At 49.0% G+C, this 27,973-nt stretch overlaps 1 protein-coding gene across 4 annotated transcripts; it reads left to right on the plus strand.

Annotated features, from left to right (window-relative positions):
- Window positions 1-1,429: 1,429 nt before the first annotated feature.
- Window positions 1,430-27,588, plus strand: WDCP (WD repeat and coiled coil containing). 4 transcript variants are annotated; one of them, XR_007918321.2, is made up of 5 exons: window positions 1,435-1,533; window positions 15,419-17,261; window positions 19,799-19,913; window positions 21,494-21,802; window positions 23,477-24,078. XR_007918321.2 is itself a non-coding variant. In XM_051843181.2 (4 exons), the coding sequence occupies exons 1-4, from the start codon at window positions 1,451-1,453 to the stop codon at window positions 26,430-26,432; spliced, it is 2,049 nt and encodes a 682-aa protein (XP_051699141.2). In that variant the 5' UTR covers window positions 1,430-1,450; the 3' UTR covers window positions 26,433-27,588. The 4 variants fall into 4 exon arrangements, 2 of the variants coding, with proteins under 2 accessions (XP_051699141.2, XP_008253019.3); XR_007918322.2 differs by lacking the exon at window positions 23,477-24,078 and adding an exon at window positions 26,425-27,588 and having other exon boundaries at window positions 1,437-1,533; XM_051843181.2 differs by lacking the exons at window positions 21,494-21,802; window positions 23,477-24,078 and adding an exon at window positions 26,425-27,588 and having other exon boundaries at window positions 1,430-1,533.
- The last annotated feature ends 385 nt before the right edge of the window (window positions 27,589-27,973 follow it).

Genomic DNA, 27,973 nt, shown 5'->3' on the forward strand with positions numbered 1-27,973 from the left:
AATCTTAACAAAGGGGTGGGGGAGAGTTATGTTGAGAGGGATATACAGAGAGAAGTCTCCCATCCGCTGGTTCACTCCCGAAAGGAGGCGATGGCCGGGGCTGGGCCAGGTGGAAGCCAGGAGCCCGGAGACCCACCTGGGTCTCCACGTGGATGCGGGAGCCCAAACACTAGGTCCATCTAACACTGCCTTCCCAGGTGCATTAGCAGGGAGCTGGGTCGGAAGTGGAACGGCCTCCGTCCCGTCGCCGGTGGGGGCTTAATCCGCGGAGCCACAACCCGCGCCCCCCAGGACATGTTTACTTAGGGCCCAATCTGTGCTAAGCTCTGGGGAGCCCACCTGGTGCTCCAGACGGGGGGGGGGGGGGGGGGGGGCTGGCAATTCAGTCAGCGCTCTAATTAGATGTGCTCAGTGCCAAGGAACTCCGAGAGGGGCCTATCTCGGCTAAACTCTCCCGGTCTGTGGGAGCGGGGGCCTAGCGGGGGACTCCAGTCGGGCGCTCCCCGCCCTCCAGCACCTGCACGCACATCTGTCGGGCTCTCACTGTTCTAGTGAGGACTGCGCCCTGGGGATGCCGTGGAATCGACAGGACGGGCTTCTCCGGGAGTGAAGTCTTGGACAGGGGATTGCAGACACCTGGAGCTCCTCCCGTGCCGGACCCTTCCATTCCAGGACTCCAGAGCGGTAACTCTGAAGGCACTAACATTGCCTTTATGGATGAATGGGACTTGGAAAGACGCTCTCACCCCACCCGCACTCTCACCTGCCTTGTGCCACAAAGTCATGCGTTCTCAGTGCTGACAGGCGGCACTGGCAGGCCGGCATGGGAGGGGCCGCCGGGCAGGGTGCCCGGGTCAGGCCCAGGGGCGTCCATTCCCCAACCCAGTCTAGACTGCCCCTAGGGTCCGGGGCGAGGCGTAGGGGGGAGGCCAGGCGTGTTCAGGACCCCTGGGGGCCGCTCCGGGGGCAGCTGGGTCTGTGGGCTGCCACCGGGGGCGGGAGTATCTGGAGCACCTGCAGGATGGGGCCTTGCCCCTGGGACAGACCCACCAAGAGGCTTCGGTGGAACGCACGATACTCTGTGTACAGAAAAATTTTTTCTGGGGATGTTGTATCGGAAGTTAAAGGGGTCCCAAGACACGTCCTATAACCCCTCCCCCCCCAAAAAAAAAGGGTGATAAACCTTGTCCCGATCTCTTAGACTAAGAATCAAGGAGAAGTTGGGAAAGGGCCAAAACACTTAAAGTAGGGAGAAATTGTGGCCGAATTACAGTAGGAGTCTAACGGGGACTACAACTCCCAGAGACCCATGCGGCAAAGACCGAGTTTATTGGTTAGTAGGCAGACCCTCCCCTTTCGTGACACATGCAAAAGCCAATAGAAAGAGGGCATTGCCGATTTACTAGCTACCGCTCGCCTATCAGAGGACTGGAGTCTGTGCTTCCGGTTGATGCCCTGGGAGTCTGACCTGCGGTCGGCTAAGGGGGGCTGCGTGGGAGGGGCCTGTTATGTGTGTGTGCTTCCTGAACGAAGGTAATTCGTGTCTAACGCTGCGGAGCCTGGCTGGCGTGGGGAGGCTGGGGACTGGCGGGGAGGGAGGTGAACCGGCACTGGGGCGATAGGTCCCGGGAGAGAGCGTCCAGGCGTGGGGCGCGGTCGGGGAGCACTGCGCGGGCCGCGTGTGAGGGGCCGGAGGCTGCGGGCCCGGGCAGGAAGGAGATAAGAGGGGGCCTCTCCTGCGGCTCCCACCGTGGGGCTCTTGGAAGTTACGCAGAATAACCGGCGCTGTGCACGAAGGCCTTTATCACACCGCTATTTGTAGTAGGAGCGAGTTGGCGGCAGCCAGGTGTGGAAGAGTAAATCAAGTATGGCGCAGTGGACGGAGTGGCTTCTAAAACTAACTCGTGAAACTTTGAAATAACAAGGAAGATGCTGATACAGAGTGTAGGTGGGGAAGCCCGCGATCCGGTGTAGTGCACTGGGTAAATAAAACGCGCGGGCAGCCCGGGCCGGACACGCCGAGCCGGCGAGGCGTCAGTCGCAGCCGGGCTTGGCCCTTTGCATCAGTTGACTAGTTAGCCTGTGCCCAGCACTTCGGTTCTCCGTGGGTACCCGCAGTGCGTGTTGGCGGGAGGAATTCTCATCTGTTCAGGTTCTGGGGCTCCCTGATTCTCAGGCGGTTTGTTTTGTTTGCTTTATTTTGTTTATAAATGGCTCGGATGAACTCTGTTGAATTTAATTAGCTTTCTTTTACTACTACGATTGAGAAAGTGTAACAAACCAAGATGGTGCATTAAAAAAAAAAAAAAATTCGGGATGGATAGAGTCATAATTTTCCTTGTGTAAATATTTTTTGGTGAATTTTTTTAACCTTTCTCTTACGCGATTTTTTTTAAAGTGAGTATAAAGAACTTGAACTTATTTTATGGTAGAAATACAATAAGCTTGCTGAAGCAGGTTGAGGGATAGGTACCTAACCTAACCGGCTGGAAATGTCCCACTTCACCCGTGTCACTTGGTTCTTCCTGTGAGCGATCTTTAAAGATAAGAACAGAGGAAGTAACTGTTCTGTGCTGAGCACCAGTCTGAGTTCTGACCCCTCTCCTCTGAACAGTGGTCTTCTCGTTCTCTAAAACTCGCTGAGCTTCGGATTCAGAAAGGTTGTGGTCTGGGATGGAGTGATAACAGGCATAGAGCTAGCTTCAGGCAAATGCACATTATATTCTTTTTTTTTTTTTTTAAGATTTATTTATGTGGGACCAGTGCTGTGGCATAGAAGGTAAAGCTGTCACCTGCTGTGCCAGCATCCCATATGGGCGCCAGTTTGTGTCCCAGCTGCTCCTCTCCCAATCCAGCTCTTTGCTTATGGCCTGGGATAGCAGTAGAATATGGCCTAAGTGTTTGGGCCCCTGCATCCACGTGGGAGACCTGGAAGAAGCTCCTGGCTTCAGATTAGCCCAACTCCCACCATTGCTGCCATTTGGAGAGTGAACCAGTGGATGGAAGCTAAATTGATCTCTCTTCTCCCTCCCCACCAACCCTGCCTTTCAAATAAAATAAATAGATCTTAAAAAAAAAATTTATCTATTTAAAAGGCATAGTTACAGAGAGAGAGGGAGAGAAAGAGAAAGAGAGAATCTTCTGTCTGCTGGTTCACTCCCAAATGGCCCCAGCAGCCTGGGCTGAACCAGACTGTAGCCAGGAGCTTCATACTGGTGGTCTCCCATGTGGTGGCATGGGCCCAAGCACTTGAACCATTCCCACTGCTTTCCCAGGCGCATTAGCAGGGAACTGGATGGGAAGTGGAGCAGCCGTGGCTTCTCCCACCATGCCACAACCAGGCAAATGCAAATTATAAAAAAAAAAAAAATTATTTGTTTGAAAGAGACTGACATATCTTCTACTAATTTACTTCCCAAATGCCTGCAATAGCCAGAGCCAAGCCAGGAGGAATCCAGGAGCCCAGAACTCAATCCAGGTCCCCCATGTGGGTGGCAGGGACCCAAGAACCAAGCCTTCACCCGCTGCCTCCCCCTGTATAATTAGCAGGGAGCAGGAGGCAGAAACAGAGCCAAGATTCTAACTTAGGTGCCCCATGTGGGATGCAGGCGTCTCAGTGGCTTCTTAGCTAATGCATCCAGCGCCTGCCCTCAAATTGTAAATTTTTTTATTAAGATAGGAATTGTGGAATTCCTAAAGGTCATCTGAACTTTGGTCTTGGCTGTCTAAGGTACTTTGTTGCCTTAAAGGCTTTCTATGTGAAGTGCATTTGACACTAAGTTTATCACTACACACACCTTTTCTTAAAGATTTATTTATTCGGAAGGTAGAGTGACAGAGAGGTCTTGTGTCTGCTGCGATCACTCCCCAAATACCCGCCAGAGCTAGGGTTGGGTCAGGCTGAAGGCCTGTGACTCCATCCGGGTCTCCCGTATGGGTAGCAGGGACCCAGGCACCTGGGCCACCTGCTGCCTTCCCTGGTGTGTTAGCAGGGAGCTAGATTGGAAGTAGAGCAGCTTGGACTCAAACAGCTGCTCCAGGCTAGGCATCCCAAGTGGTGGCCTAACCAGTGCACCAGGATGCCCGCCCCCACACACCCTTCTTACCTTTGAAGCTCGCTCTGTCTTCTGCGTCTCAGGTTAGTGTTCAGAAACTTCCCAGGCTGACCCTCGGAATGTTGTCCCTGGTTGTTGTTCTTCCTCAGTGCTCATGGGAAAGCACTGTTGCGGCTCCACTGTGGCTCCGTTGGATCTGGCCCTTTCTCTACTGAAACAGCTTCACACAGTGGCATTCACACTGTTTCATGGCCCCTTATTAAACTCGAGACTTTGTTCCTTCTGGTGAGTGTGTGCTAGTTCCCCCAGCTCCTCAGTAGTCAATATCTGGTCATGTGAGTCCGTAAAAGCCTTTTTACTCCTTTTTAAACTGATACATAAAACTGTACATATTTATGACGTACCATGTAATGTGTCAATATATGCATACATTGTGTAATGTCCAGAGTAAACATATCTATATTCTTTTTTTTTTTTTTTGCTTTTTAAAGATTTATTCTATTTATTTGAAAGGCAGAGTGACAGAGAGGGAGAAACAGAAAGAGATCTTCCTCATGGTTCATTCCCAGATGGCTGCAACTGCCAAGGCTGGGCCAGGTCAAAGCCAGGAATCTGGAACCCGATCCAGGTCTCCTAAGTGGGTGACCAGGGCCCAGGTACTTGGGCCACATCTTCCACTGCTTTCCCAGGCCCATGAGCAGTGACTTGGATTAGAAATGGAGCAGCCAGGACCCAGCCTCATGCTCTGATATGGGATGCGGGCATTGGCAACAGCGGCTTAAACCACTCTACCGCAAAGCCAGCTCCTCTTCCATTGTTTTCTTTTTTGAAGAAAAATATATATTATCTTTTTTTTTCTTGTAATAGAACACCAGAACTTAATGCTAACTAGAGCTTTTTACCTGTTAAGTAACCTTTTCTTATTCCTACTTTCTTGCTTCTTACTCGCCTCAACCACTGGTATCCACAATATACTCCTTATTTTATGAGATCAACTTTTAAATTTTTATTGTTTATTTGAGAGACAGAACTCCCATCCACTAAGTTACTCCTCAAGTGCCTACAGTGGCCTTGGCTGTGGCTTGAGCCAAGAACCCAAAATGCAATGTGGGTCTCCCAGGAGTGTGGCAGGAACCCAGTTACTTCAACCATCATTGCTACCTCCAGGGCCTGCATTGATTGACAGGAAATCGGAGTTAGGACATGGAGCAGGGAGTTGAATTCAGGCACTCCAAAGTGGGTCTTAACCACCAGGTTAAAGACCTGCTCCTTCATTGTGGCTTTGGTTTGCACTTCTCTGGTGGTTAGTGATGTTGAGCAATTTTTCATGTACTTTTTAGCTATTTGTATGTCTTTTGAAAAATGTCTGGGGGCTGGCACTGTGGTGCAGTAGGTTAATCCTCCGCCTGTGGCACCAGCATTGCATTTGGGCACCGGTTCTAGTCCCGGCTGCTCCTCTTCCGATCCAGCTCTGCTATGGCCTGGGAAAGCAGTGGAAGATGGCCCAGTTCCTTGGGCCCCTGCACCTACGTGGGAGACCCAGAGGAAGATCCTGGCTCCTGGCTTCAGATCAGCTCAGCTCCAGCCATTGTGGCCATCTGGGAAGTAAACCAACGGAAGGAAGACCTTTCTCTCTGTCTCTCCCTCTCACTATAACTCTACCTCTCAAATAAATAAATAAAATCTTAAAAAAAAAAAAGAGGCTGGCGCTGTGTGGCACAGTGGGTTAATGCCCTGGCCTGAAGCTCTGGCATCCCATAAGGGCACCAGTTTGAGACCTGGCTGCTCCACTTCCGATCCGGCTCTCTGCTGTGGCCTGGGAAAGCAGTAGAAGATGGCCTGGGTCCTTGGGCTCCTGCACCCATGTGGGAGACCCGGAGGAAGCTCCTGGCTCCTGGCTTCTTTTTTTTTTTTTTTTTTTTGACAGGCAGAGTGGACAGTGAGAGAGAGAGACAGAGAGAAAGGTCTTCCTTTTGCCGTTGGTTCACTCTCCAATGGCCGCCGCGGCCAGCGCACTGCGCTGATCCGATGGCAGGAGCCAGGAGCCAGGTGCTTCTCCTGGTCTCCCATGGGGTGCAGGGCCCAAGCACTTGGGCCATCCTCCACTGCACTCCCGGGCCACAGCAGAGTGCTGGCCTGGAAGAGGGGCAACCGGGACAGAATCCAGCACCCGGACAGGGACTAGAACCCGGTGTGCCGGCGCCGCTAGGCGGAGGATTAGCCTAGTGAGCAGCGGCGCCGGCCAGCTTCTGGCTTCTGATTGGCACAGCTCCGGCCATTGCAGCCAATTGGAGAGTGAACCATCGGATGGAGGACCTCTCTCTCTCTCTCTCTCTCTCTCTCTCTCTCTCTCTGCCTCTCTTCTCTGTAATTCTTTCAAATAAATAAATAAATCTTTAAAAAAAAATAAAAATGCCTGTTAAGATATGCCCATTTCATAATTGTTGTTTTTGTTGGGTTGTGTGAGTCCTTATATTTCCTGGTCATTAGCTCTTGTCCGGTGTACAGCTTGCAGATGTCTTCTCCCGTCCTGTGTGTTTATTATGTCCTTTGTTGTGCAAAAGCTCTTTAAATGAAATCCCATTTGTATATTTTTGCTTTTGCTTCCTATACTTTCAGAGCCTGTTCCCAAAAAACCGTTGTTCATTCCAATTTCCAGATGTGTCTTCCTTATGTTTTCTTCTAGTAGTTGCATAGTTTCAGGTCTTTATTTATTTATTTATTTATTTTGAAAGTCAGAGATACAGAGACAAAGAGAGAGATCATCTATCCATTGGTTCACTCCCCAAATGGACCCAGTGGCCATGTGGGTACATCTTCCACTGCTCTCCCAGGTGCATCAACAGGGAGCTGGGTCTGAAGTGGAGCAGCAAGGACTCGAATCAGTGCCCGTATGAGATGCCAACACAGCAGACAGAGGCTTAACACAGCACCGGCCCCTCGTTTTAGGTCTTACAGTTAAGTCTTTAATCCATTTTTTTGGACATGGTCAGAGATAGGGGTTTGGTTTCTTTCTTCTGCATCCAATTTTCCTGCTACAATGATTGAGATTCCTTTCTCTCATACATATTAGCATCTTTGTCAAAGATCAGTTGACTGCACATGTGATGGTTTACTTCTAGGCTCTTTACTCTTTTTAATAATTAAAAAAATTTATTTATTTGAAAGGCAGAGAGAGAGAGATGTACCATCTGTTGGTTCACCAGCCAAATACATTTCTACAGCAGCAAGGGCTGGGCCAGGCCGAAGTTGGGAGCCCAGAAACTGGTCTGGGCCTCTCCCATGTGGCTGGCAGGGATTCAGTGCCTTGAGCTATCACCTGCCCCCTCCAAGGGCATGCGTTAGCAAGAATGGAGAACAGAGCCAGGACTCTGCACCTAACACCCGCCCCCCTAGGCTCTCTATTCTGGTCCGCTCTTCCATGTGTCTGTTTTTGAACCAATACCATGCCGCTTTAATTGCTGTGCCTTGTTTTATGTATGTTTGTGTATGTGCTTTTTTTTTTATGTATTTAAAACTTTATTCTTCAGTTAGCTATTTTGGAAAGAGATATTTATGTCAGGACTTAGAGCAAAGGCAAAGACCCCAGACCTCCTTAATGAGGCTGGAGCAGGGTTTAAAGCATGCCTAGATCACTCCAGCTCTGATCATAGCCTTATCTGGCCCCAGTCACACTGGCTGAGAGCTGGCCTCACTTCTTCGAAGGGCCCACTTCAAGAGCACTCTTGGCTTCCTTGAGTTTGAGCATCCCACACTCCTGCCGCTGGTGGTGCCACTCAGGCCTGGGCTGGAACATCCACTAGGTCCAGAGCTTGTACCCGTAGGAGCCGTAACCACCACTTTGACGTCCGGAGAGTCCAGACCTTCCGCTGGAGCTCGGCCTTGCTCACTTGCTCTGGAAGTCATGTCTGGCCCTGCGGCATCTTGAGACCTTTCAGGTCTTCCAGAACCTTCACCCAAGGAGGGGTATCCTTGTGTTTCAGGAGCACTCCCATCTTGACTTTGAAACCAAGCGCCCTCGGGCAGACAGCAGGCCTAACCGCCTGTAGTAAATTTTAAAGTAAGATGGCATAATACCTCCTGCTTTGTTCTTTTTGCTCCAGCTTGCTTTGATTAGTCAGGGTCTTTTGTGGTTCCATAAAATTTGAGTAGTGTGCTTTTGAGTAGGTTGGGGGGAAATGTCATTGGTATTTTGATAGGGATTGCATTGAATCTGTAAATTGTTTTGCATAGGATAGACATTGTAACAATATTGTTCATAGCTTTTTTTTTGGGAGGGGGGGCAGAGTGGACAGAGAGAGACAGAGAGAAAGGTCTTCTTTTGCCATTGGTTCACCCTCCAATGGCTGTCGCGGCCGGCGTGCTGCAGCTGGCGCATTGTGCTGATCCGAAGGCAGGAGCCAGGTGCCGCAGGTGGAGGATTAGCCTAGTGAGCCGCGCTGGCCAATAGCTTTTTTTTTTTTTTTTTTTTTTTTTTTTTTAAGATTTATTTTATTTATTTGAAAGAGTTACTGAGAGAGGTGGAGACAGAGAGAGAGGTCTTCCATGTGCTGGTTTACTCTCCAATTGGCCTCAACAGCCAGAGCTGCGCCAATCTGAAGCCAGGAGCCAGGAGCTTCTTCTGGGTCTCCCACGTGGTTGCAGGGGTCCAAGGACTTGGGCCTTCTTCTACTGCTTTCCCTGGCCATAGCAGAGAGCTGGATCGGAAGTGGAGCAGCTGGGACTTGAACCGGCGCCCATATGAGATACCAGCACTGTAGGCCGGGGCTTTAACCTGCTGCGCCACAGTACTGGCCCCCTGTTCATAGGTTTTGAAAGACCTTTTTAATATTTTCTGTAGATTGTGGCTTCATCAAAATTTTTGAGCAGAATAGCAAAATGATCAGAGCCGTGCTTTTTAAAAAGACACTTCCTGATAACACATGATTCAGGCTGTTTTGGAAAGAAGAGATACATGTTGAAGGGGCCTCTGTTCTGTCTTAATCGAAAGGGAGAGGTGGGCAGGAGCCTGGTTAGCAAAGGAGTAGAATGCAAGGGAGCAGACTTTTATAATGATTGTTGGGGCTTTGAGAAAAATACCTAGAATTTCTTACTGTTAAAGCTGGAAATGTTAAAATTCATTCTTCTGAAAACCTCAGTAAGCTTAGTATCATATTTGTTTTCCCCTTATTCACAAATCCTTATCTTATGCTCTCCTAGTCACAAAACCCATCAATGACATTACACTGAATTATGTGGCCTAAAATATGTCAAATTCCCATTAGGAATTTTCTCTGCCCAGGAAAATGTACCATGCATTATTTATCAATAAGTCTTCTGAAAGCACATAAGTGATATTCAGGGAAAACATATATTATCTTCCCCTGGGACAGAAATCATGGTCTTCTTCATTAGTAATGACAAGGGACTTATTTCTCCACTTAGAAAACCACTGCAGAGCCACTTAATCTGACGTCATGTATAGAAGCGTAGCAGGCGTGCCTTCTCAGTAAAAGGCCCAAAGAGGGAGGACAAAGCTAGCAGGAAGCTATAAAAAATAATTTACAAGTAAGTTAAAAGCACTCACTAAGGGCAGTCTGATAAACATTTCTTTGAATTTATTTTAAATTGTGAATGTATGTATTCTAATAAGATTGACTGGTTTTCAGTCATTTAAAATTTTTTAAAAATTTATTCATAAGAGAGACAGAGAGAGAGCTTTCATCTGCTGGTTCACTCCCAAGTTGCCTCCAAGGTCAGGGCTGGGCCAGGCCAAAGCCGGGAGCCTGGAACTCAGTCTGGATCTCCCATGTGGGTGGCAGGGACAGGTACTTGAGCCATCTTCAGCCTCCTATGGAGTATACGTACCCGCAGAAAGTTGGATCAGGAGCGAAGGAGCTGGAACCTGGACCAGCCACTGTGGTGTGGGAGGTGGATGCCCTCAGCTGTATCACAGTTGCTGTGCCAAATGCCCACTCCTCATTTCTTTGGATTTAGAGTCTTGAGTTCTATCTTTGACAGTTAGGTCTCGGTAAACCAGGGCGGAAAATACCCACTGGAGTCAGTGACAGGGATGACATGGGTGGCTTGACGAGAACTGCTTTGGAGAAGAGATGGAATGGAGTCATTTTGGAGTGAATTAAGACAGTGAGGGGGCTGGCACTGTAGCATAGTAGGTTAGGCCTTTGCCTGTGGTGCTGGCATCCCATATGAGTACGGGTTCGAGTCCCAGCTGCCCCGCTTCCCATCCAGCTCTCTGCTGACGGCCTGGGAAAGCAGTCCTTGGGCCCCTGCACCCATGCGGGAGACCCAGAAGAAGCTCCTGCTTCGGATTGGCCCGGCTTCAGCCATTTCAGCCATTTGGGGAGTGAACCAGCGGGATGGAAGACTTATCTCTGTGTAACTCTGCCTCTCATATAAATAAATCTTTATATAAAAGAGACAATGAGTAGTGAAGTACTGGGCACGGCAAGATTAGACAATTCTTTAGTGAGATTAATATCACTTTCGGTGTGTTTAGTGATTGTTTTGTACATTGCTTGTTGATCTTGTTTGACGGTTAAAATTTTTATATTTAAATCTTGTTTGTTCTTTAGTTACAGAAGGACTTTTTTTTTTTTACAGGCAGAGTTATACAGTGAGAGAGAGAAAAAAAGGTCTTCCTTCTGTTGGTTCACCCCCCAAAAAAGGACTATTTTTTTTAAAGATTTATTTATTTATTTGAAAGTCAGAGTTACAGAGGAGGAGAGGCAGAGGCTGAGAGAGGTCTTCCGTTTGCTGCTTCACTCCCCGAATGTCCACAACGGCCAGGGCTGGGCAAAGCCAAAACCAGGAGCTTCATCCGGGTCTCCCACATGATACAGGAGTCCAAGCACTGGGGCCCTTCTCAGGCCATTAGCAGGCAACTGGATGGGAAGTGGAGTAGCTGTACTGGATCTGGTGCTCATTTGGGATGCCAGCATTGCAGACAGTAACCTAACCTATAAGCCACAGCACGAGCCCCTACATTATCTCTCTCTCTCTCTTTTTTTTTAAGACTTATTTATTTATTTGAAAGTCAGAGTTACACAGAGAAAGGTCTTCTATCTGCTGGTTCATTCCCCAATTGGACGCAGTGGCTGGAGCTGTGCCAATCCAAAGCCAGGAGCCAGGAGCTTCTTCTGGGTCTCCCATGCGGGTGCAAGGGCCCAAACACTTGGACCATCCTCTACTGCTTTCCCAGGCTATAGCAGAGAGCTGGACTGGAAGTGGAGCAGCCGGGTCTTGAACGGGTGCCCAAATGGGATGCCAGCACTGCAGGTGGTGGCTTAACCCACTACACCACAGCACCAGCCACTACATTATCTTTTAATTCTATTTCTTATAAACTTTTGGAAGCCCCTCATATGTGGACATAAATAAGCATGTATTTATGTTTTGTGACTATACTGCTCTCTAAAAATCACTTTTTTTAAAAAAATTATTTTTGGAATGTAAAGCATGAGTGATAGGAGAAGGAAAAGAGAGAATAGAGAAAGAGATCTTCCATTCACCAGTTCATTTCCCAAATGGCTGTTAACAGTCCGGGCTGGGCCAGGCCAAAGCCAAGAGCCAGGAACTACACCCTAGTTTTCCACAAGGGTGGCATGGATGCCATCATCTGCTGCCTTCCCAGACACGTTAGCTGGAAACAGAGCAGCCAGGACTTGAACCAGCACTTTGATATGGGATGCCAGTGGCTCTGATATGGGTTAAGCATTGGCTTACCCTGCTACTCCACAACTTGGCCTCTTAAATTTTTTTTAAAGTAGGTTATTTTTTCTTTATTTGAAAGGCAGAAACGGGGCTAACACTATGCTGTGGGAGGTTAAGCCTCTGCCTGCAGTGCCAGCATCCCATACAGCCAGTGGTTCAAGTCCCAGCTGCCCCACTTCTGATCCAGCTCTCTGCTAAATCGCCTGGGAAAGCAGTGGATGATGGCCCAAGTGCTTGGGCCCCTGCTTCCACTTGGAAGACCCAAAGGAAGCCCCTAGCTCCTGGCTTTGGCCTAGCCCAGCCCAGCCCCAGTCATTGCAGTCATTTGGGGAGTGAATCAGCAGATGGAAAACTTCTCTCTCTCTCTCTCTCTCTCTCTCTCTCTCTCTCTCTCTCTAACTCTGCCTTTCAAATAAATAAAATAAATCTTAGAGACCGACTCAGAGACAGAGATCTCCCACGTGCTGGTTCAGTCTCTAAATGCTCCCAGCAGCTGAGGCTGGGCCAGGCCAAAGCCAGAAACTGGTGTCTCAGTCTGGTTTCCTATGTGGAGAGCAGGGATACAGTTCTTTTTTAGAAGACTTATTTATTTGAAAAGCAGAGAGATCTTCCATCCACTGGTTTACTCTCCAAATGGCTGCAACAACAAGGGCTAAGCCAGACCAAAGCTAGAAGCCTGGAACTCTATCCAGGCCTCCCACATCAGTGGCAGGCCAAGCACTTGGGCCGCCACTTGCTGCTTTCCCAGGTGCATTAGCAGGGAGCAGAATCAGAAGCGGAGCAGCCAGGACACTAACTGGTGCTTGATATGGAATGCCAGTGTGGCAGAAGGTGGCTTACCTCGCTGTTCCACTGTGCCAGCCACAGAGACCCAACTCCTGAGCCATCATCCGCCACCTCCCTTACTGTGCATTAGTAGAAAGCTGGAATGGAGATGAGAGCCAGGACTCAATCTCGGCACTCCAGCACGGGATGTAGGTGTCTTAACTGCTAGGCCAAATACCTCCCCACTTTTTGTAGAACACTTTTCCCCTCCTTCACCCTCTTTTTGATGATTATGTCTGGACTGAAGATGATTTATCTTGGGCATTGCATATAATTTTGGAGATTCTTCCACCTTATGCAAGTTGGAGGTGACAGCTTGACTGTGCTTTTAATTCATCTTCACGGCTCTGAATATTTTCCATGTAGGACACCTACTTGAACGTCTCATCATCAGAAGAGCTTAAAGGCTAAGCCTTTAGTTCTTAAAGGTTTTTTTGTTTAGTGCTGTAAATCCTGCTATGTCAAAAGATTTTACAGTGATCAAAATGATCAAGTTTATATTATGTATAATTTATCACAATAAAAAATTTTAAAGGAAAAAAAGATTTTACAAAGATTGGAATTTCCCACTATGATTTATATTTTTCTTTAAATTTTCATAAGCATCTGTTGGGTCAAAAAGAATGTAATGTTTTCTTTATGTTACATGGTTAATTTTCTTTGTATTATCAGCTAATTATTTCTAAAAAGTCAATTATGTGAAAGACCTTGTTTTTATAGTAAGATTAGTTTTTTACAGTTTTTATTACTGTACCTACAATCATTATTATACATTATGTATCAACTGAATGATGGAATTTCAAAATGTACCTGAGGCGATTTTTAACTTTTAACTTGAAGAATATTTGGTCATGTTAATATCTTAAAGTAAATATTCAAACATTACAGCTTATCCAAGTAGTATGCCTTATTATCCTTCCTGACCTTATGTATTTTAGATATGTGTGAACACATCCAAGTAAAGGAGTTGCTGTTAAGAATTTTTTTGTTTTGGGCGCATTAAGTTTGAGATGAATGTGGGCAGGGCTGATGTCAGCCATAGTAGAAAGTCCAGCCTGCACTTGAATGTCACTGTAGCTCAGCAGAGAAAACCAGGGGAAGGTGCTGACCCGAGAGTAGCATACGTGGGAGGTGACAGTGGACAAAGGGGAAACCGATGCACAGGTTAAGGTGGATGTTTACTACTGGCATGAAGTACCCATGAGTGCAGTTAATAAGTGCTTTGTAACTTGGGATTCACGTGCTGATTCCTGGTTTGGGGAGAAGCTCATTGTGTGAGAGGCAGACCCCCTTCTCTGTCACAGAAGTGGAAGGGAAATCATCTCTCTGGCCCTCTAGCACGTAGACCCAGGTGACACCAGCAGGCCAGGCTTAAGCAATTGCTGTCAAGTAGAGGGGCAGTGCAACTGGTGCCTCAGTAGCAGCAGCAGCAGCAGCAGCGGTTCATCCTACCCAGCCCATTTGGTTCCTGGTTGTTTCCCAAGCCTGGTTCTCTATTTTTCCCCAATTTAAAAAAATATTTATTTGAAAATGTGCATCCTCCTTCCTTAGGAACCACCCTCTTTGCTGCTCTGGCAGGAGGTTTCCAACTTTAATAAATCCTGCTCTACTTAAAAAAAAAAAAAAAAACATATCTATTTGAGGACACAGAGAGAGCCCCCATTTGCTGATTACTTGACTCATCACTGCTATGAAAGGTCACCACAAAACACATTAAGCCGGCGCCGCGGCTCACTAGGCTAATCCTCCGCCTAGTGGCGCCGGCACACCGGGTTCTAGTCCCGGTCGGGGCGCCGGATTCTGTCCCAGTTGCCCCTCTTCCAGGCCAGCTCTCTGCTGTGGCCAGGGAGTGCAGTGGAGGATGGCCCAAGTCCCTTTAACCAGCATCTTAATTGCTAGGCCCAAAGCCTGTCCCATCTTAATCATTGTTAAGTGCACTGTTCCTTGGTATTAAATATATTCATAATGTTGTGAGCCATCACCACTATCCATCTCCATCATTTTGTGTTTGCGTGTGTTATAACACCCTATTCCCTCTCTTCCCTTTCCTCCCTACCCCGGCAGCCACCATTCTGCCTGAGTATGGATAAGTTAGCCAGTGTGTTTCTGTTACTACTACTCACAAACCTTAAACCTCGTATTTTATTTATAAAAGAAAAATACATGTCACTCTAAAATCCTGGATGTGTTTGTGTTTTTTTTTTTTTTTTTTTTTAACAATTTCAAAGACTGCACACCAAATTGTTAATCAGTGCTCTTAGCAAGACCTTGTTTGGAGGGATGAGTAGGAGGGTTGGCATGGGCTAGAAGGAAATAGTTTTGCTTTATACACTTCTCTCTGATGTGCTTGCATTTCATTGAAATGGACATGTACTACTTTTTTTTTTTTTTTAGATTTATTTTATTTATTTGAAAGGCAGAGTAATAGAGAGAGGGAGAAACAGAGAGAGAGTGAGAAAGATCTTCCATCCCCTGGTTCACTCCTGAAATGGCTGCTGAGGCTGGCCTATGCCAAACACAGGAGCCAGGAAAATCCAGGTCCTCACATGGGTGGCAGGAACCTAATCACTGAGCCATCACTGCTGCCTTCCTGAGCAGGAATCAGGAGTTAGAACCGGGAACTGAACCCAGGTACCCCAACTTGGGACGTAGGCTTCCTAACTGTTAGGATACCTGCCCACCCCGTAATCTTTTAATTTGTGACATTCCTCCTGTCCCTTTATCTCCCACGATATCAACCTGTGAAAAGCCTCAAGTCAATTGTCTTATAAAATATACTATAATGTGTCTTTTCATGGGGTTACTTTCCTTCTTAATTATTTCAGATCGTGTTTATCAGAAATGGTGGAGCTGGGAAAAGGAAAACTGCTCAGGACTGGACTGAATGCACTCCATCAAGCCATTCACCCCACTCACGGCCTTGCCTGGACTGATGGGAATCAGGTGGTCCTGACTGACTGCTGCCTTCACAGTGGGGAGGTCAAGGTCGGGGACTCCAAAGTCATTGGACAATTTGAGCATGTCTGTGGGCTGTGCTGGGCCCCGTGTGGTGCAGCTGATGCGCCCAGTCTGCTGGCTGTCCAGCACAAGAAGCATGTCTCTGTGTGGCAGCTGGGGCCCAGCACAACAGAGAAGAGCAAGGGGCTGATGTCTCAGACGTGTGAGATTAGACAGTCACTGCCCGTTCTGCCCCAGGGCTGTGTGTGGCACCCGAACGGCGCTGTCCTGGCTGTGTTGACTGCACGGGATGTCTCCGTGTTCCCTAACGTTCAGTGGGACAGTTCCCGGGTGAGTGTGAACATCAGCACCCCGGGCCGCATTCACTGTGCTTGTTGGACCCAGGATGGCCAGAGGCTGGTGGTGGCAGTGGGCAGCTGCCTGCATTCTTTTATCTGGGACAGTGCCCAGAAGACTCTGCACAGGTGTTCCTTGTCCCCAGTATTTGACGTGGACAGCTCAGTCCGCTGCATCACAGCCACTGTGGATTCACAGGTTGCAGTAGCCACTGAGCTTCCGCTAGATAAGATTTGCAGCTTAAATGCATCTGAAACCTTTGAGGCCCCACTTAGTGGTGCAAACCCTGGCCTGGATACTTTTCTAGTTGCTGATGACGTACCCTCTGTGGATAAGGGGGCACTTGCTTCTGAAACCGATTCTGAAACATCACCAGTGTCCCCCTCCACAGATCTGCTAGATCTCACTCATATTTCTTTCAGTAGACCCAGGTCTGAGGGGAGTTCTCTGATTTGTCTCAGAAAAAAGGCCTCCTGGACAGGAACTGGCCAGGATTCTTCACATATGGCCCTCGTGGCCTTCGAGAAGACAGTTACCTTGACGGGAAGGGTCCGCGTTCCGGGCATTCTGGTTCCTGATCTGATAGCATGCCATCCCAAAGCACAGGCGGTGGCAGTGGCTTCCAATACTGGGAACACAGTTTTGGTCTATTCTGTCGTGTCCTCTTCAATGCGGAACGTTCAGCACATTCAGTTGGAGAGCAGCGAAAGACCAAAAGGCCTGTGCTTCTTGACAGACAGGTTGTTACTGATTTTGGTAGGAAAGCCGAGCTGCACCGATGTGGCCTTCTTGCCTTCTTCAGAGTCTGCACAGTACGCCATTCGCTTGACTGTGAGGGAAGTCACGGTGGGAGAGCCGTCTTCAGCGACGTCGACTGAAAGCCGGAGCGCCTGTTCTACCTTCAGCGCTCTGTTAGAGAAAGCAGATAGGAAACTGGTCATTGAAAGTCCTTCCCCAAATGTTTGTCCCCAGCGTGGAGGGCTCTTGTTAACAGGGAATACCAGCAGTCGGAGTGGAGGGCCTCGAAAAGCTCTTATTAAAGAAATCAGAAGCCCTCTGTCCAGTACTGGGGATGGCTCCGTAGCCCTGGAAATGCTCCATAGGCCTGCCTGGGCCTGGGCGACAGAGCCGCGACCCAGCAGAGCCCCAGATGGCACCAGCACGCCGGAAACTCCTGAAGTGCCTTCAAAAAAGAACTTGGAACGGGAAAAGGGGACTGAGCAGCTGTGTAAGGAATTGGAATCGCTGTCCAGGAAGCTGACGGAAATGCAGCGCAGTCTTTCTGAGCTCACAGACTTTGTCCAGAACGGGAAGAAGCCCTCGGCTGTGTACCCTCGCTCCCAGGAGCCCCCGTATGTTCACGTGCTATACCAGGTAACTGCCTCAGGGTGCTGCCAGCCAAACAGGCAGATTAAAGTGTCTCTCCCTCCTCCTATGCCTTCCAAATAAATAAAGAAATTACTTCAAATATTCTTTGTTTGAAAGAATGACACAGGGAGAGGCAGAAACAGAGAAGGATCTTCCACCTGTTGGTTCACTCCCTAAATGCCTGCAATAGCAGGGGCTGAGCCAGGTGAACCCAGGAGTCAGGAAGTCTGTCCTGGTCTCCCGTGTGGGTGTTAGGGGCCCATGTACTTGGGTCATTATCTGTGCATTAGCAGGAATCTGGGCAGAGTGGAGGTGAGACGTGATCCAATGTGGGATGCAAATATCTCAGGTGGTGGCCTAACCTACCCACAATACTCGCCCCAATTAATAAAACTTTTTAGAAGTATTAATAGACATTCTTAAAGCATTTCATCTTGCTACAAATTGTATATCTTTGAAATCCTATTTTAACAACAAAATAAGTTACACATGTAAATAAATTATAAGACTCACCTAAATGCTTATGTGAAGATACTGTTTCAAATAATATATAATTAGAAGCAATATTTTTTAAAAAGCTTATTTTTACTTGAAAAGCAGAGAGAAAATTTTGGTTCTCTGGTTCACTCCACAGTGGCCAGGATTGGGCCAGGTGGAAGTCAGGGTCCAGTAACTTCATCAGTGTCTCCCCAGGGGTGGTGGGGACCCAGTTACCTGAGCCTGCCTTGTAGGGTACATTTAGCAGTAAGCTGGAAAATTGGGAGCCAAGCCAGGCACTTCAGTATGGGCTGCCTAAGTGCTGTGTTAAATACCCCAGAAGCAGTAGTTTTTGTTCCATGTTATCTGTTATAAGAGTATACTTGGCCGGTGCTGCGGCTCACTAGGCTAATCCTCCACCTGTGGCACCGGCACACTGGGTTCTAGTCCTAGTCGGGGTGCTGGATTCTGTCCTGGTTGCCCCTCTTTCAGTCCAGCTCTGTGCTATGGCCTGGGAGTGCAGTGGAGGATGGCCCAGGTCCTTGGGCCCTGCACCCGCATGGGAGACCAGGAGAAGCACCTGGCTCCTGGCTTTGGATCAGTGCTATGCGCCGGCCACGGCGGCCACTGGAGGGTGAACCAATGGCAAAAGGAAGACCTTTCTCTCTGTCTCTCTCTCTCACTGTCCACTCTGCCTGTCCAAAAAAAAAAAAAAAAAAAATATATATATATATATATATATACACACACACACACACCTTTGGGGGGCCAGCGTTGTGGTGTAGTGGGCTGAGCCTCTGCCTATGGCACCGTCATCCCATGCATCCCATGTGGTTGCCGGTTCAAGTCCCAGCTGCTGCAGTTCTGATCCAGCCCTCTGCTGTGGCCTGGGAAAGCAGTAGAAGATGGCCCAAGTCCTTGGGCCCCTGCACCCACATGGGAGACCTGGAAGAAGCTCCTGACTCCTGGCTTCTGATCAGCTTGGCCGTTTGGGAAGTGAACCAGTGGATGGCAGACTTCTCTCTCTCTGCCTCTCTGTAACTCTGCCTTTCAAATTAATGAATATATTAAAAAAAAAAAAAAAAAGAATATACCTTTGGTCTTGTCGTAAAGCCATAGGTTTTTTTTTTTAATAATTCTATTTTATTATTTTTTCTTTGACAGGCAGAGTGGACAGTGAGAGAAACAGAGAGAAAGGTCTTCCTTTGCCGTTGGTTCACCCTCCAATGGCCGCCACGGCCGGCGCGCTGCGGCCAGTGCACCGCGCAGATCGGATGGCAGGAGCCAGGTGCTTCTCCTGGTCTCCCATGGGGTGCAGGGCCCAAGCACTTGGGCCATCCTCCACTGCACTCCCTGGCCACAGCAGAGAGCTGGCCTGGAAGAGGGGCAACAGGGATAGAATCCGGCACCCCGATCGGGACTAGAACCTGGTGTGCCGGCGCCGCTAGGCAGAGGATTAGCCTAGTGAGCCGCGGCGCCGACCTAAAGCCGTAGATTTTATGGTGTCTTTCTGTAGGTATATTTGAAACCATTTCTAATGATGACTCTTCCCAGCACCCCCTCCATCCACCTCACCCTCCCCAGGAAGCACTTACTGTCACTTGTACATTTTCTAAGTTCAGTAAATTTCTATCACACTTTGGTTTACTTGTGCGAGACCTCAGCTGCTCGTCTGCTTTCAGCAGTTTTTCTTGGCACACTCCCCCAGAGCAAGCCCCGAGTTTCGTAGCCGTATCTGCGACAGCCAAGCACCATCAGATGTGTCGCTCAGGCCGCCTTCATGGGCACATCACTCCTAGGGTTGCTGTGTGTGAGTCCCGTCCTAGGAAAGCCCCTTCCTGGTGTTGGGCTGCACCCTGGGGAGAGAGGAGAGCCAAAGGAAAAGGCATTAGGGGTTGTGTTGTGTTCTGCTCCTTTTATGTTAACCAGTACTGCAAAGAGCTCCTTATTTTAAACTGAAATCTAGTTGATAGTGGTGATAGGTCAGTGTTAAAAAAAACTGTTCACTTTCTGTTATCTCCACTACTTTTGCAGTCAGTTTAACAATTCCCATGTTTTCTTGGAAGAAACCTTGCAGTGTAGATCCTGTTGAAAAGAGGGCGGTGCTACTCTGCGATGGCAAACTGCGGCTCAGCGCGCTTCAGCAGATGTTTGGCCTCTCTCTCATTGAAATGCTGCATGGTAGGTTACACCCAGAAACCGACCCTTCCCCATGCCCCCTCCATCCACCCCACCCTCCCCAGCGCTCCCTCCATCCCCCTCACCCTCCCCCATGCCCCTTCATCCACCCCACCCTCCCCCATGCCCCCTCCATCCACCCCCACCCTCCCCAGCGCCCCCTCCATCCCCCTGACCCTCCCCCATGCCCCCTCCATCCACCCCACCCTCCCCAGTGCCCCCTCCATCCCGCTGACCCTCCCCCATGCCCCCTCCATCCACCCCCACCCTACCCAGCGCCCCCTCCATCCCCCTGACCCTCCCCCATGCCCCCTCCACCCACCCCTCCCTCCCCAGGGCACCCTCCATCCACCCCAACACTCCCAGTGCCCCCTCCTTCCGCCCTCTATTTTGTAACTTCATAAATAATGAAGAAGAGGTGTTCAAACCATCAAGTGATTGAGATTCACTAGATAACAAGTATTACTTGCCTGCTGCATACCTAGGTCTATTATAGTGCCATAACACATGGAAAATGAAATGTGGGTTCTGCCTTTAGGGCACCTTGCAGCTTATCTGGGAAAATGAAACGTACACATGAAATAACTAGAAAGGCGTTACAGTGATCTGTAACAACTGCGAGGAAATTGTAACCCCATGTGAACCTATTACACTACAACACAAAGATCATAGCAGTATTGCGGACTTTCTCTCAAAGGAGTTGTCATTCTAACATGGAGCCAGCAGGGGTGTGAAGGACACTCCTGAGTCGTGGCCTGTGATGTGGAGTAGGATTGCTTTCTGATGCCACATTCTTTTACCCTTAATCACCATAGTGAGCAGAAAATACCATTTCTAATGCTTTCTGAAATATGCATTTATGGCATAGCTTCTGACTTTCAAATAAATAAAATCTTAAAAAGTGAGATACGATAGACTTGAGAGAACCAAAGAAGGCCCAGACACATCTTATGATGATGAGATTCAATATCAACTGCTGTCTTCCCTTTTTTTTTTTCCTAAAATTTATTTATTTGTGGCCGGAGCCATGGCGTAGGTTAAGCCTGCGCCTGCAGTGCCAGCATCCCATATGGGCTGGCCTGGTTCCAACTGTTGAGGTCATTTGGCGATTGAAACAACAGATGGAAGCTCGCTCTCTTGCTCTCTTTCTTTGTATCTCTGCCTTTGAAATAAATAAATAAATCTTAAAGAGATTGATTTGAAAGAGTCACAGAGAGGGAGAGACAAAGAGATCTTCTGTCTTCTGGTTGACTTCCCAAATGGCTACAATGGCCAGGACTGGACCAGGCCTCAGCCAGGAGCTTCTTTCAGGTCTCTGACATGGGCGGCAGGGGTCCAAGCACGTGGGCCATCTTCTGCTGCTTTCCCAGGCCATTCACAGGGAGCTGGATCAGAAGCGGAGCAGCCGGGACCGAACCAGTGCCCATATGGGATGTCGGTGCTGCAGGCAGCAGCTTAACCCGCTGCGCCACAGTGCCAGTGCTCAACTGCTATCTTCCTCCACTCAGAAAACTGTATTTGTGGTTAGTCCTTTCTGTATGAAAGAATTGCTGAATTACCTGTGTGCTTATCTGACTTCACAGACTCCCACTGGATTCTCCTCACTGCTGACAGCGAGGGCTTCATCCCGTTGGCCTTCACTGCCACCCAGGAGATAATCATAAGGGATGGCTTCCTGTCCAGGGCGGATGCCTTCAGGGACTCGGAGCCCGCTCTTGCTGGAGTCCTTAGAGACCTGACTGCCCGGAGCCCACATTCCACGGGGCTGTTGTAACCGTCTGCACGGAGTGGCCGAGTGCTTGCTGCTGTGTGGCCTTTCCGACGAGACCCTCGCGGACGGGCTCTGTTCTCCCGCTGGACTCCGCCTGTGGCTGGAGCTAGCTGTCACTCAGGTGAGGCGCTCGCCGCGCTTGGCTGTGCCACTCTCCTCCTTGTTCCCCCGCTGAGTCCCGGAGCTCAGGGTGTAAGAGGCCTCAGAGAGGGTGTTGTGCTCCTCTGTGCGGTTTTGTCTGGAAGCAGAATTCCCAGAATATGCCAGTATGACGGTGCCTAATGGGTTGTGCTTTAGGTTTCTCTGGGGCTTTGGGTCCTGCCCAGAGCTGCGGAGAGGCTGTCTTAGGAGCACTTAGGAGAGCCCTCAGCATCATTCAGAAGCTTCCTCTGGGCTTAAAAGGGGTAAGGAGTGCTCAGGCTGCACCCCCCAGGGTTTAAGCCCAACCCTCTCGCTTCCCTAGGAAGCTCTAGGCACTCTGAAAACTGGCTCTGGGCAAATTGGGAATGACGTCTCAAGTGCCCTGCCCCTCTGGCTCCTTGTTAGCTTGTGCTGCGCTCCCGGAGTGGCGCCAGGCGCAGGCGAGGCCTGGCCTGGGGTTTTTGTGCTGTTGCCCTATGGGGCTTCCTCCCTGGGATACTTTTTTCGTTTGTTTTCTCAATTTGGGGATCATAAAAATTTCCTGTTTTTCTCCCAGGAGGCAGCTCCCGTAGTTAACTTGAATTCTGAGGTTTTTTTTTCTCGTTCCTCCTTTTGAGTCTCAGAAATCAGCAGTCTGTGGAAGAAAGCATTTCAGGAAGTTGGAAACTTCGCTGAATCAGAGTGCCAGCTTACTGTGCCTGTGGGCTAGCGTGCAGCTTCGCAGAGGAGCCCCGTGCCCTTCAGGTGGACACAGCCCTTCTCGGGGCCCTCGGGTTGAGCGGCGCATGGCCAGGCAGAGGGCGTCTGCGCGGTGAATTGGCTCAGCCACAGAAGCTCCATTAGCACAGAGCTTCCCTCCTTGCTCTAAAATTACCTGGGGGGAGAACAGTTTGTGCCCTTGGGGACGCCTGCCTGTCTGTGTGGTTTATGGAGATGCAGCTGGGCCCGGAGAGAAGGGAGGTCCCGGTCTGTGGTTCAGATGCATTAGACAGCTGCTGGGCGGCAGTCAGCTGCCTGCGAGCGGTGGCTGAGCGCCGTCCGAGGCCTGGCTCCATTTGCAAAGGCAGTGTCTGGGGTGGGCTGCGGTCATGATTACTGCAGCGCCTAAGGAGGGGGCTCAGGGGCTCGAGTAGGATCAGTGTGGGTGCCTTGAGGTGTATGTCATGGCTACCGTTTCTCAGGTCAAAATCCCAATAATGAATCCTCAATTAAATCACAAATGGCTATTGTGGCTGGTTTTTTTGTTTTGTTTTGTTTAAAGAAAGATTTGATTTATTTATTCAAAAGGCAGAGTTAGAGGAGAGGGAGAGCCATAGATATCTGCCATCCACTGGTTCACTCCCACAATGGCCACGACTGCTAGGGCAGGAGCCAGGAACTTCATCCGGGTCTCTCACATGGGTGCAGGGCCCCAAGGACTTGAACCATGTTCTCTTGCTTTCCCAGAAACTGGGTCAGAAGTGGAGCAGCCAGGACTGAAACTGGCACGCATTTGGGATGCCGGTGTTGCAGCACGGCTCGGCCTGTTATGCCACAGTGCTGGCCCCTGTTGTGGGTGTTTTGAATGCTTTCATGGTGTTTCCTTTGTGTTTATCGCTGGTATAAAGACAAGGGTTTGTTTTTTATTTTTGTTTTATTTTCATCTACTTTAAAGGAAGAGAAAGAGACAGAGATAGAGAGATCTCCCATCTGCTGTTTACTCTCCAAACACCACAGTAGCCAGGGCTGGACCAGGCTGAAGCCAGGGGCCCAGCACTCCGTCTGCATCTCCCCCGTGGGGAGCAGGACCCACGGTGCCTGAGCCGTCATCTGCTGCGCCCAGGATGGAGTGACAAGTAGCTGGATGGGAAGCAGAATGGCTGGGGCTTGGAAGGCAGCTGTGCTCACTACTCTACCACCAGCGCGGGAGCTGGGTCCTGAACTGCGCTACGACATAGGATGTGGGTGACCCAAGAGGCAGCTTAATCCTCGGCACCACAACGCCTGCCCCTAAAGAAGTGGTTTTGATTTTACATACCTGGATGTTATCTTTGTGTTTCTCCTGATCAACAGTCCAGGATAGAAATTGTTGCTTCCAACAAATCTGGTTCCATGACAAGTTGCAAACAGAAGATCTTTCCTTGTTCTCTGTTGCTGTCATAGCCACTGGAGCAGTCCCGTTTTGCTGGCTTTGGAGAAAAGAGCTAATTTTCTTTACATTTTTGTCTAATGTTACATTGGAAGTATTTTTATATAAAGAAAGATATTATTTATAAATGCCCTTTTGTGCCCAAGTTTTTGTCAACTTTGCGTATTATTTGTTACATGCAATATACACCTGTGAGGTACAGGAAGGCTTAATAGAATGAGCCAAAGGCCGCCTCACTTAGGAACCAGAAGGTCCCCAGAAACCTTTCAGGCTCCCTGGGTGTCACCCTCCTCAAACCTGTACCCATGGCTTCTCCCCCGAGGCGACTGATGTCTTGATTGTTGTTACTATTATCTCATTCCTTTCTTTTTCTTTGTGAAGAGGCCTTTTACCACCGTAATACAGTATGTGTGTGTGTACATACGTATTCTGTGTGGCTTGTGCATTCACTCAGTGCTGTGTCTGACATTCACTCTTGATGTTTGTGTGTTGTTACTTCGTGTGTGTGTTTTACTGGGAGGCAGGGGCAGAGCTCCCATTTGGTGGTTCACAGCTGGGCTGGGCCAGTCCACAGCTGGGAGCCCGGAGCTCCATCCAGGTCTCCCACGTGCGTGGCGGGGACCCAAGTACCTGAGCCATCACTGCTGCCTCCCGAGGTCTGTATTAGCAGGAAGCCGGAATTAGAGCCAGGGCTGGGACTCGAACTGAGGCACTCCAGTATGGGTTGCAGGGTCTTCTTTTAAAGATTTATTGAGAGAGAGAGAGAGAGACAGAGAGAGGGAGAAATAGCTTCCATTCACTGGGTCACTCAGTCCTTGTCTGGGTAGGCCAAAGCCAGGAGCCAGGAACTCCATCAGGGTCTCCCACATGGGTGGCAGAGCCCCTGTACTTGGATCCCTGCCACTACTTTCCACTGAATCCACTGCACTGCACTGTAATGCTGGCTCCAAGGTTTTTTTCTTCATTTTCTTTCTTCATTGTCAGTATATATTGCTAATCTCTCTATCCAGTTTGTGACTTGTCTTTGCACTTTCTTTATGGTGTGTTTTGTTGAACAAATGATGCAAATTGTGGGCATCTTAGCCACTAGGCTGAGCACCTGCTCCATCTTTTACCAGTTACTTGTCCCCCCATTTTAGTTCCTTATGCATTCCTCTTAGTTAAAAAGCAGAGTGACAGGGTGAGGCTGGGGAGAAGGGAGAGAGAGAGAAAAAAAAGTCTTCCATCCATGGGTTCACCTCCAAATGCCCTCAACAGTAGAGCTAGGCCACACCAAAGCCAGGGACTCTATCCACGTATCCATGTAGGTGGCAGGGACCCGAGTAGGCACTTGGGCCATCATCTGCTGCCTCCCAGGTGCATTGGCAGGAAGCTGGATCTGAAGCAGAGAAGCCAGGACTCCAGCCTGCACTTTGACATGGGATGCAGGGGTCCCACAAAGCAGCTTAATCCGCTGCACCACCACACCCTCCCTTCCTTATGTATTTTAGATGTTAGCCCCTTATCTGATGTACAAGTATAGTTTGAAAATAATTTTTCATATTCTGTAATTTATCTTTTCACTTTGTTTTCTTTTGCTAACCCGAAGCTTTTTAGTTTGATGTAATCTTACTTGTTTTTAAATACTTTTGTTGCCTGTGCTTTTTAAATTTTTTAATTATTGTTTTGAAAGACAGTTACAGAGAGAGGCAGAGAAAAAGAGAGAGGCCTTTCATCCGCTAGTTCGCTCCCAAAATGGCTGCAACGGCCAGAGCTGAACCGATCTGAAGCCAAGAACCAGGAACTTCTGGGTCTCCCATGTCGGTGCAGGGACCCGGGTAGGCACTTGGGTCATCCTCCACTGCTTTCCCAGGCACTTCAGCAGGGAGCCAGATTGGAAGTGGAGCAACAGGGACTCGAACCGACACTCATGTGGGATGCCAGCACTGCAGGCTGGGGCTTTAACCTGCTGCACCACAGCGCTGGCCCCTATTTCTTATTTTTTTAAAAAGATTTATCAGGGCCGGTGCTGTCGCGTAGTGGGTAAAGCTGCTGTCTGCATCCCATATGGGCTCTGGTTCGAGTATCGGCTGCTCCACTTCCAATCCAGCTCTCTGCTATGGCCTGGGAAAGCGGTAGAAGATGGCCCGAGTTCTTGGGCCCCTAACCCACATGGGAGACCCAGAAGAAGCTCCTGGCTTTGGATCGTTGCAGCTCTGGCCATTGCGGCCAATTGGGGAGTGAACCAGCTGGTGGAAGACCTCTCTCTCTGCTTCTCCCTCTCTCTCTGCATAACTCTTTCAAATAAATAAATCTTTTAAAAAATTATCTATTTTGAAAGAGTTACAGAGAGAAAGATCTTCCACTTGCTGTTTCATTTCCCAGATGGCTACAACAGCCAGGGCTGGGCCAGCCTGAAGCCAGGAGCCACAATCTCCATTTGGGTCTGCCCTGCAGGTGGCAAGCACTTGAACCATCTTCTGCTCTTTTCCTAGGCCATTAGCAGGGAGCTGGACCAGAAGTGGAGCAGTCAGGACACGAACCAGGACTTATATGGGATGCTGGCATCACAGGTGGTGGCTTAACACACCATGCCACAGCACCGGCCCCTCAACACCATTTATTGAAGAGACTTTCCTTTCTCCAAAGTATGTTTTTGGTGCCCTTGTCAACAATTAGTTGGCTGTAAGTGTATGGATTTTTTTTTTTTAATTTATTTTATTGGGGCTGGCGCCGTGGCTCACTTGGCTAATCCTCTGCCTGTGGTGCCTGCACCCCGGGTTCTAGTCCCGGTTGGGGTGCCGGATTCTGTCCCAGTTGCTCCTTTTCCAGTCCAGCTCTCTGCTGTGGCCCGGGAAGGCAGTGGAGGATGGCCCAAGCACTTGGGCCCACATGCACCCACATGGGAGGGAAGCACCTGGCTCCTGGCTTCAGATTAGTGCAGTGTGCTGGCCGTGGCAGCCATCTGTGGGGTGAAGCAATGGAAGGAAGACCTTTCTCTGTCTCTCTCTCACTGTCTAACTCTGCCTGTCAAATAAATTAAAAAAAAAAAAAAAAAAATTTATTTCAAAGAGTTTCAGAGAGAGAGAGAGAGAGAAAGGGGGGTCTTCCATCTTCCATCTGGTTTACTCCCCAGATGACTGCAACAGCTGGGACTGGGCCAGGCCAAGGCCAAGAGCTTCTTCTTCATGTGGGTGCAGGAGCCCAAGAGCTTGGCTCATCTGCTATCCCAGGTGCATTAGCAAGGAGCTGGATCTGAAGTGGAAGTGGAGCAGCTGGGACTTGAACCGGTGCCCACATAGCTTGCCAGCAGTGCAGGCAGAGGCTTAACCTTCTATGTCACAGTGCCGCCCCGATTTTTCTATTTCTGTGAAGAATGTCATTCATATTTTGATTGGGATGACACTGGTCTTGTTTATGACTTTAAAAGGACTGTTTCACCATTGAGTGTGTTGTTTACTACAGTTGGGGTAGATTCCTTTTCTCTTCCTGGTTTGCTAAGTACTTTTGTTATGAATGGGTGGTAGGTTTTTATCACATTTTTTTGTTCTGGTAATTTTTTACTCCTTGAATGTGTTAACATGGTAAATATCATTTGGTGGATTTTTCTGATATTCAGCTTTGTGTTCCTAGAATAAACTCAGTATGATCATGCTGCATTTTTTTAAACATTGCTTGATTCAGCATGCTAGTATTTTGTTTAGGATTCTGTTTTTTTTGTTGTTGTTGTTTGTAACTGTACCTCTCAAATAAATAAAAAAATTAAAACAAACAGTGAGAGGGACAGAAAGGTCTTCCTTCCACTGGTTCACCCCGCAAATGGCCGCTACGGCTGGCTGATCCGAAGCCAGGAGCCAGAAGTTTCTTCTGGGTCTCCCACGTGCGTGCAGGGACCCAAGGACTTGGGCCATCTTCTACTGCTTTCCCAGGCCATAGCAGAGAGCTGGGTTGGAAGAGGAGCAGCGGGGACTAGAACCAGCGCCTATGTGGGATGCCGGCACTTCAGGCCAGGGCTTTAATCTGCTGCGCCACAGCGCCGGCCCC

Source organism: Oryctolagus cuniculus, chromosome 2 (assembly GCF_964237555.1).
Source record: "Oryctolagus cuniculus chromosome 2, mOryCun1.1, whole genome shotgun sequence".
Classification (NCBI taxonomy): Eukaryota; Metazoa; Chordata; class Mammalia; order Lagomorpha; family Leporidae; genus Oryctolagus; species Oryctolagus cuniculus.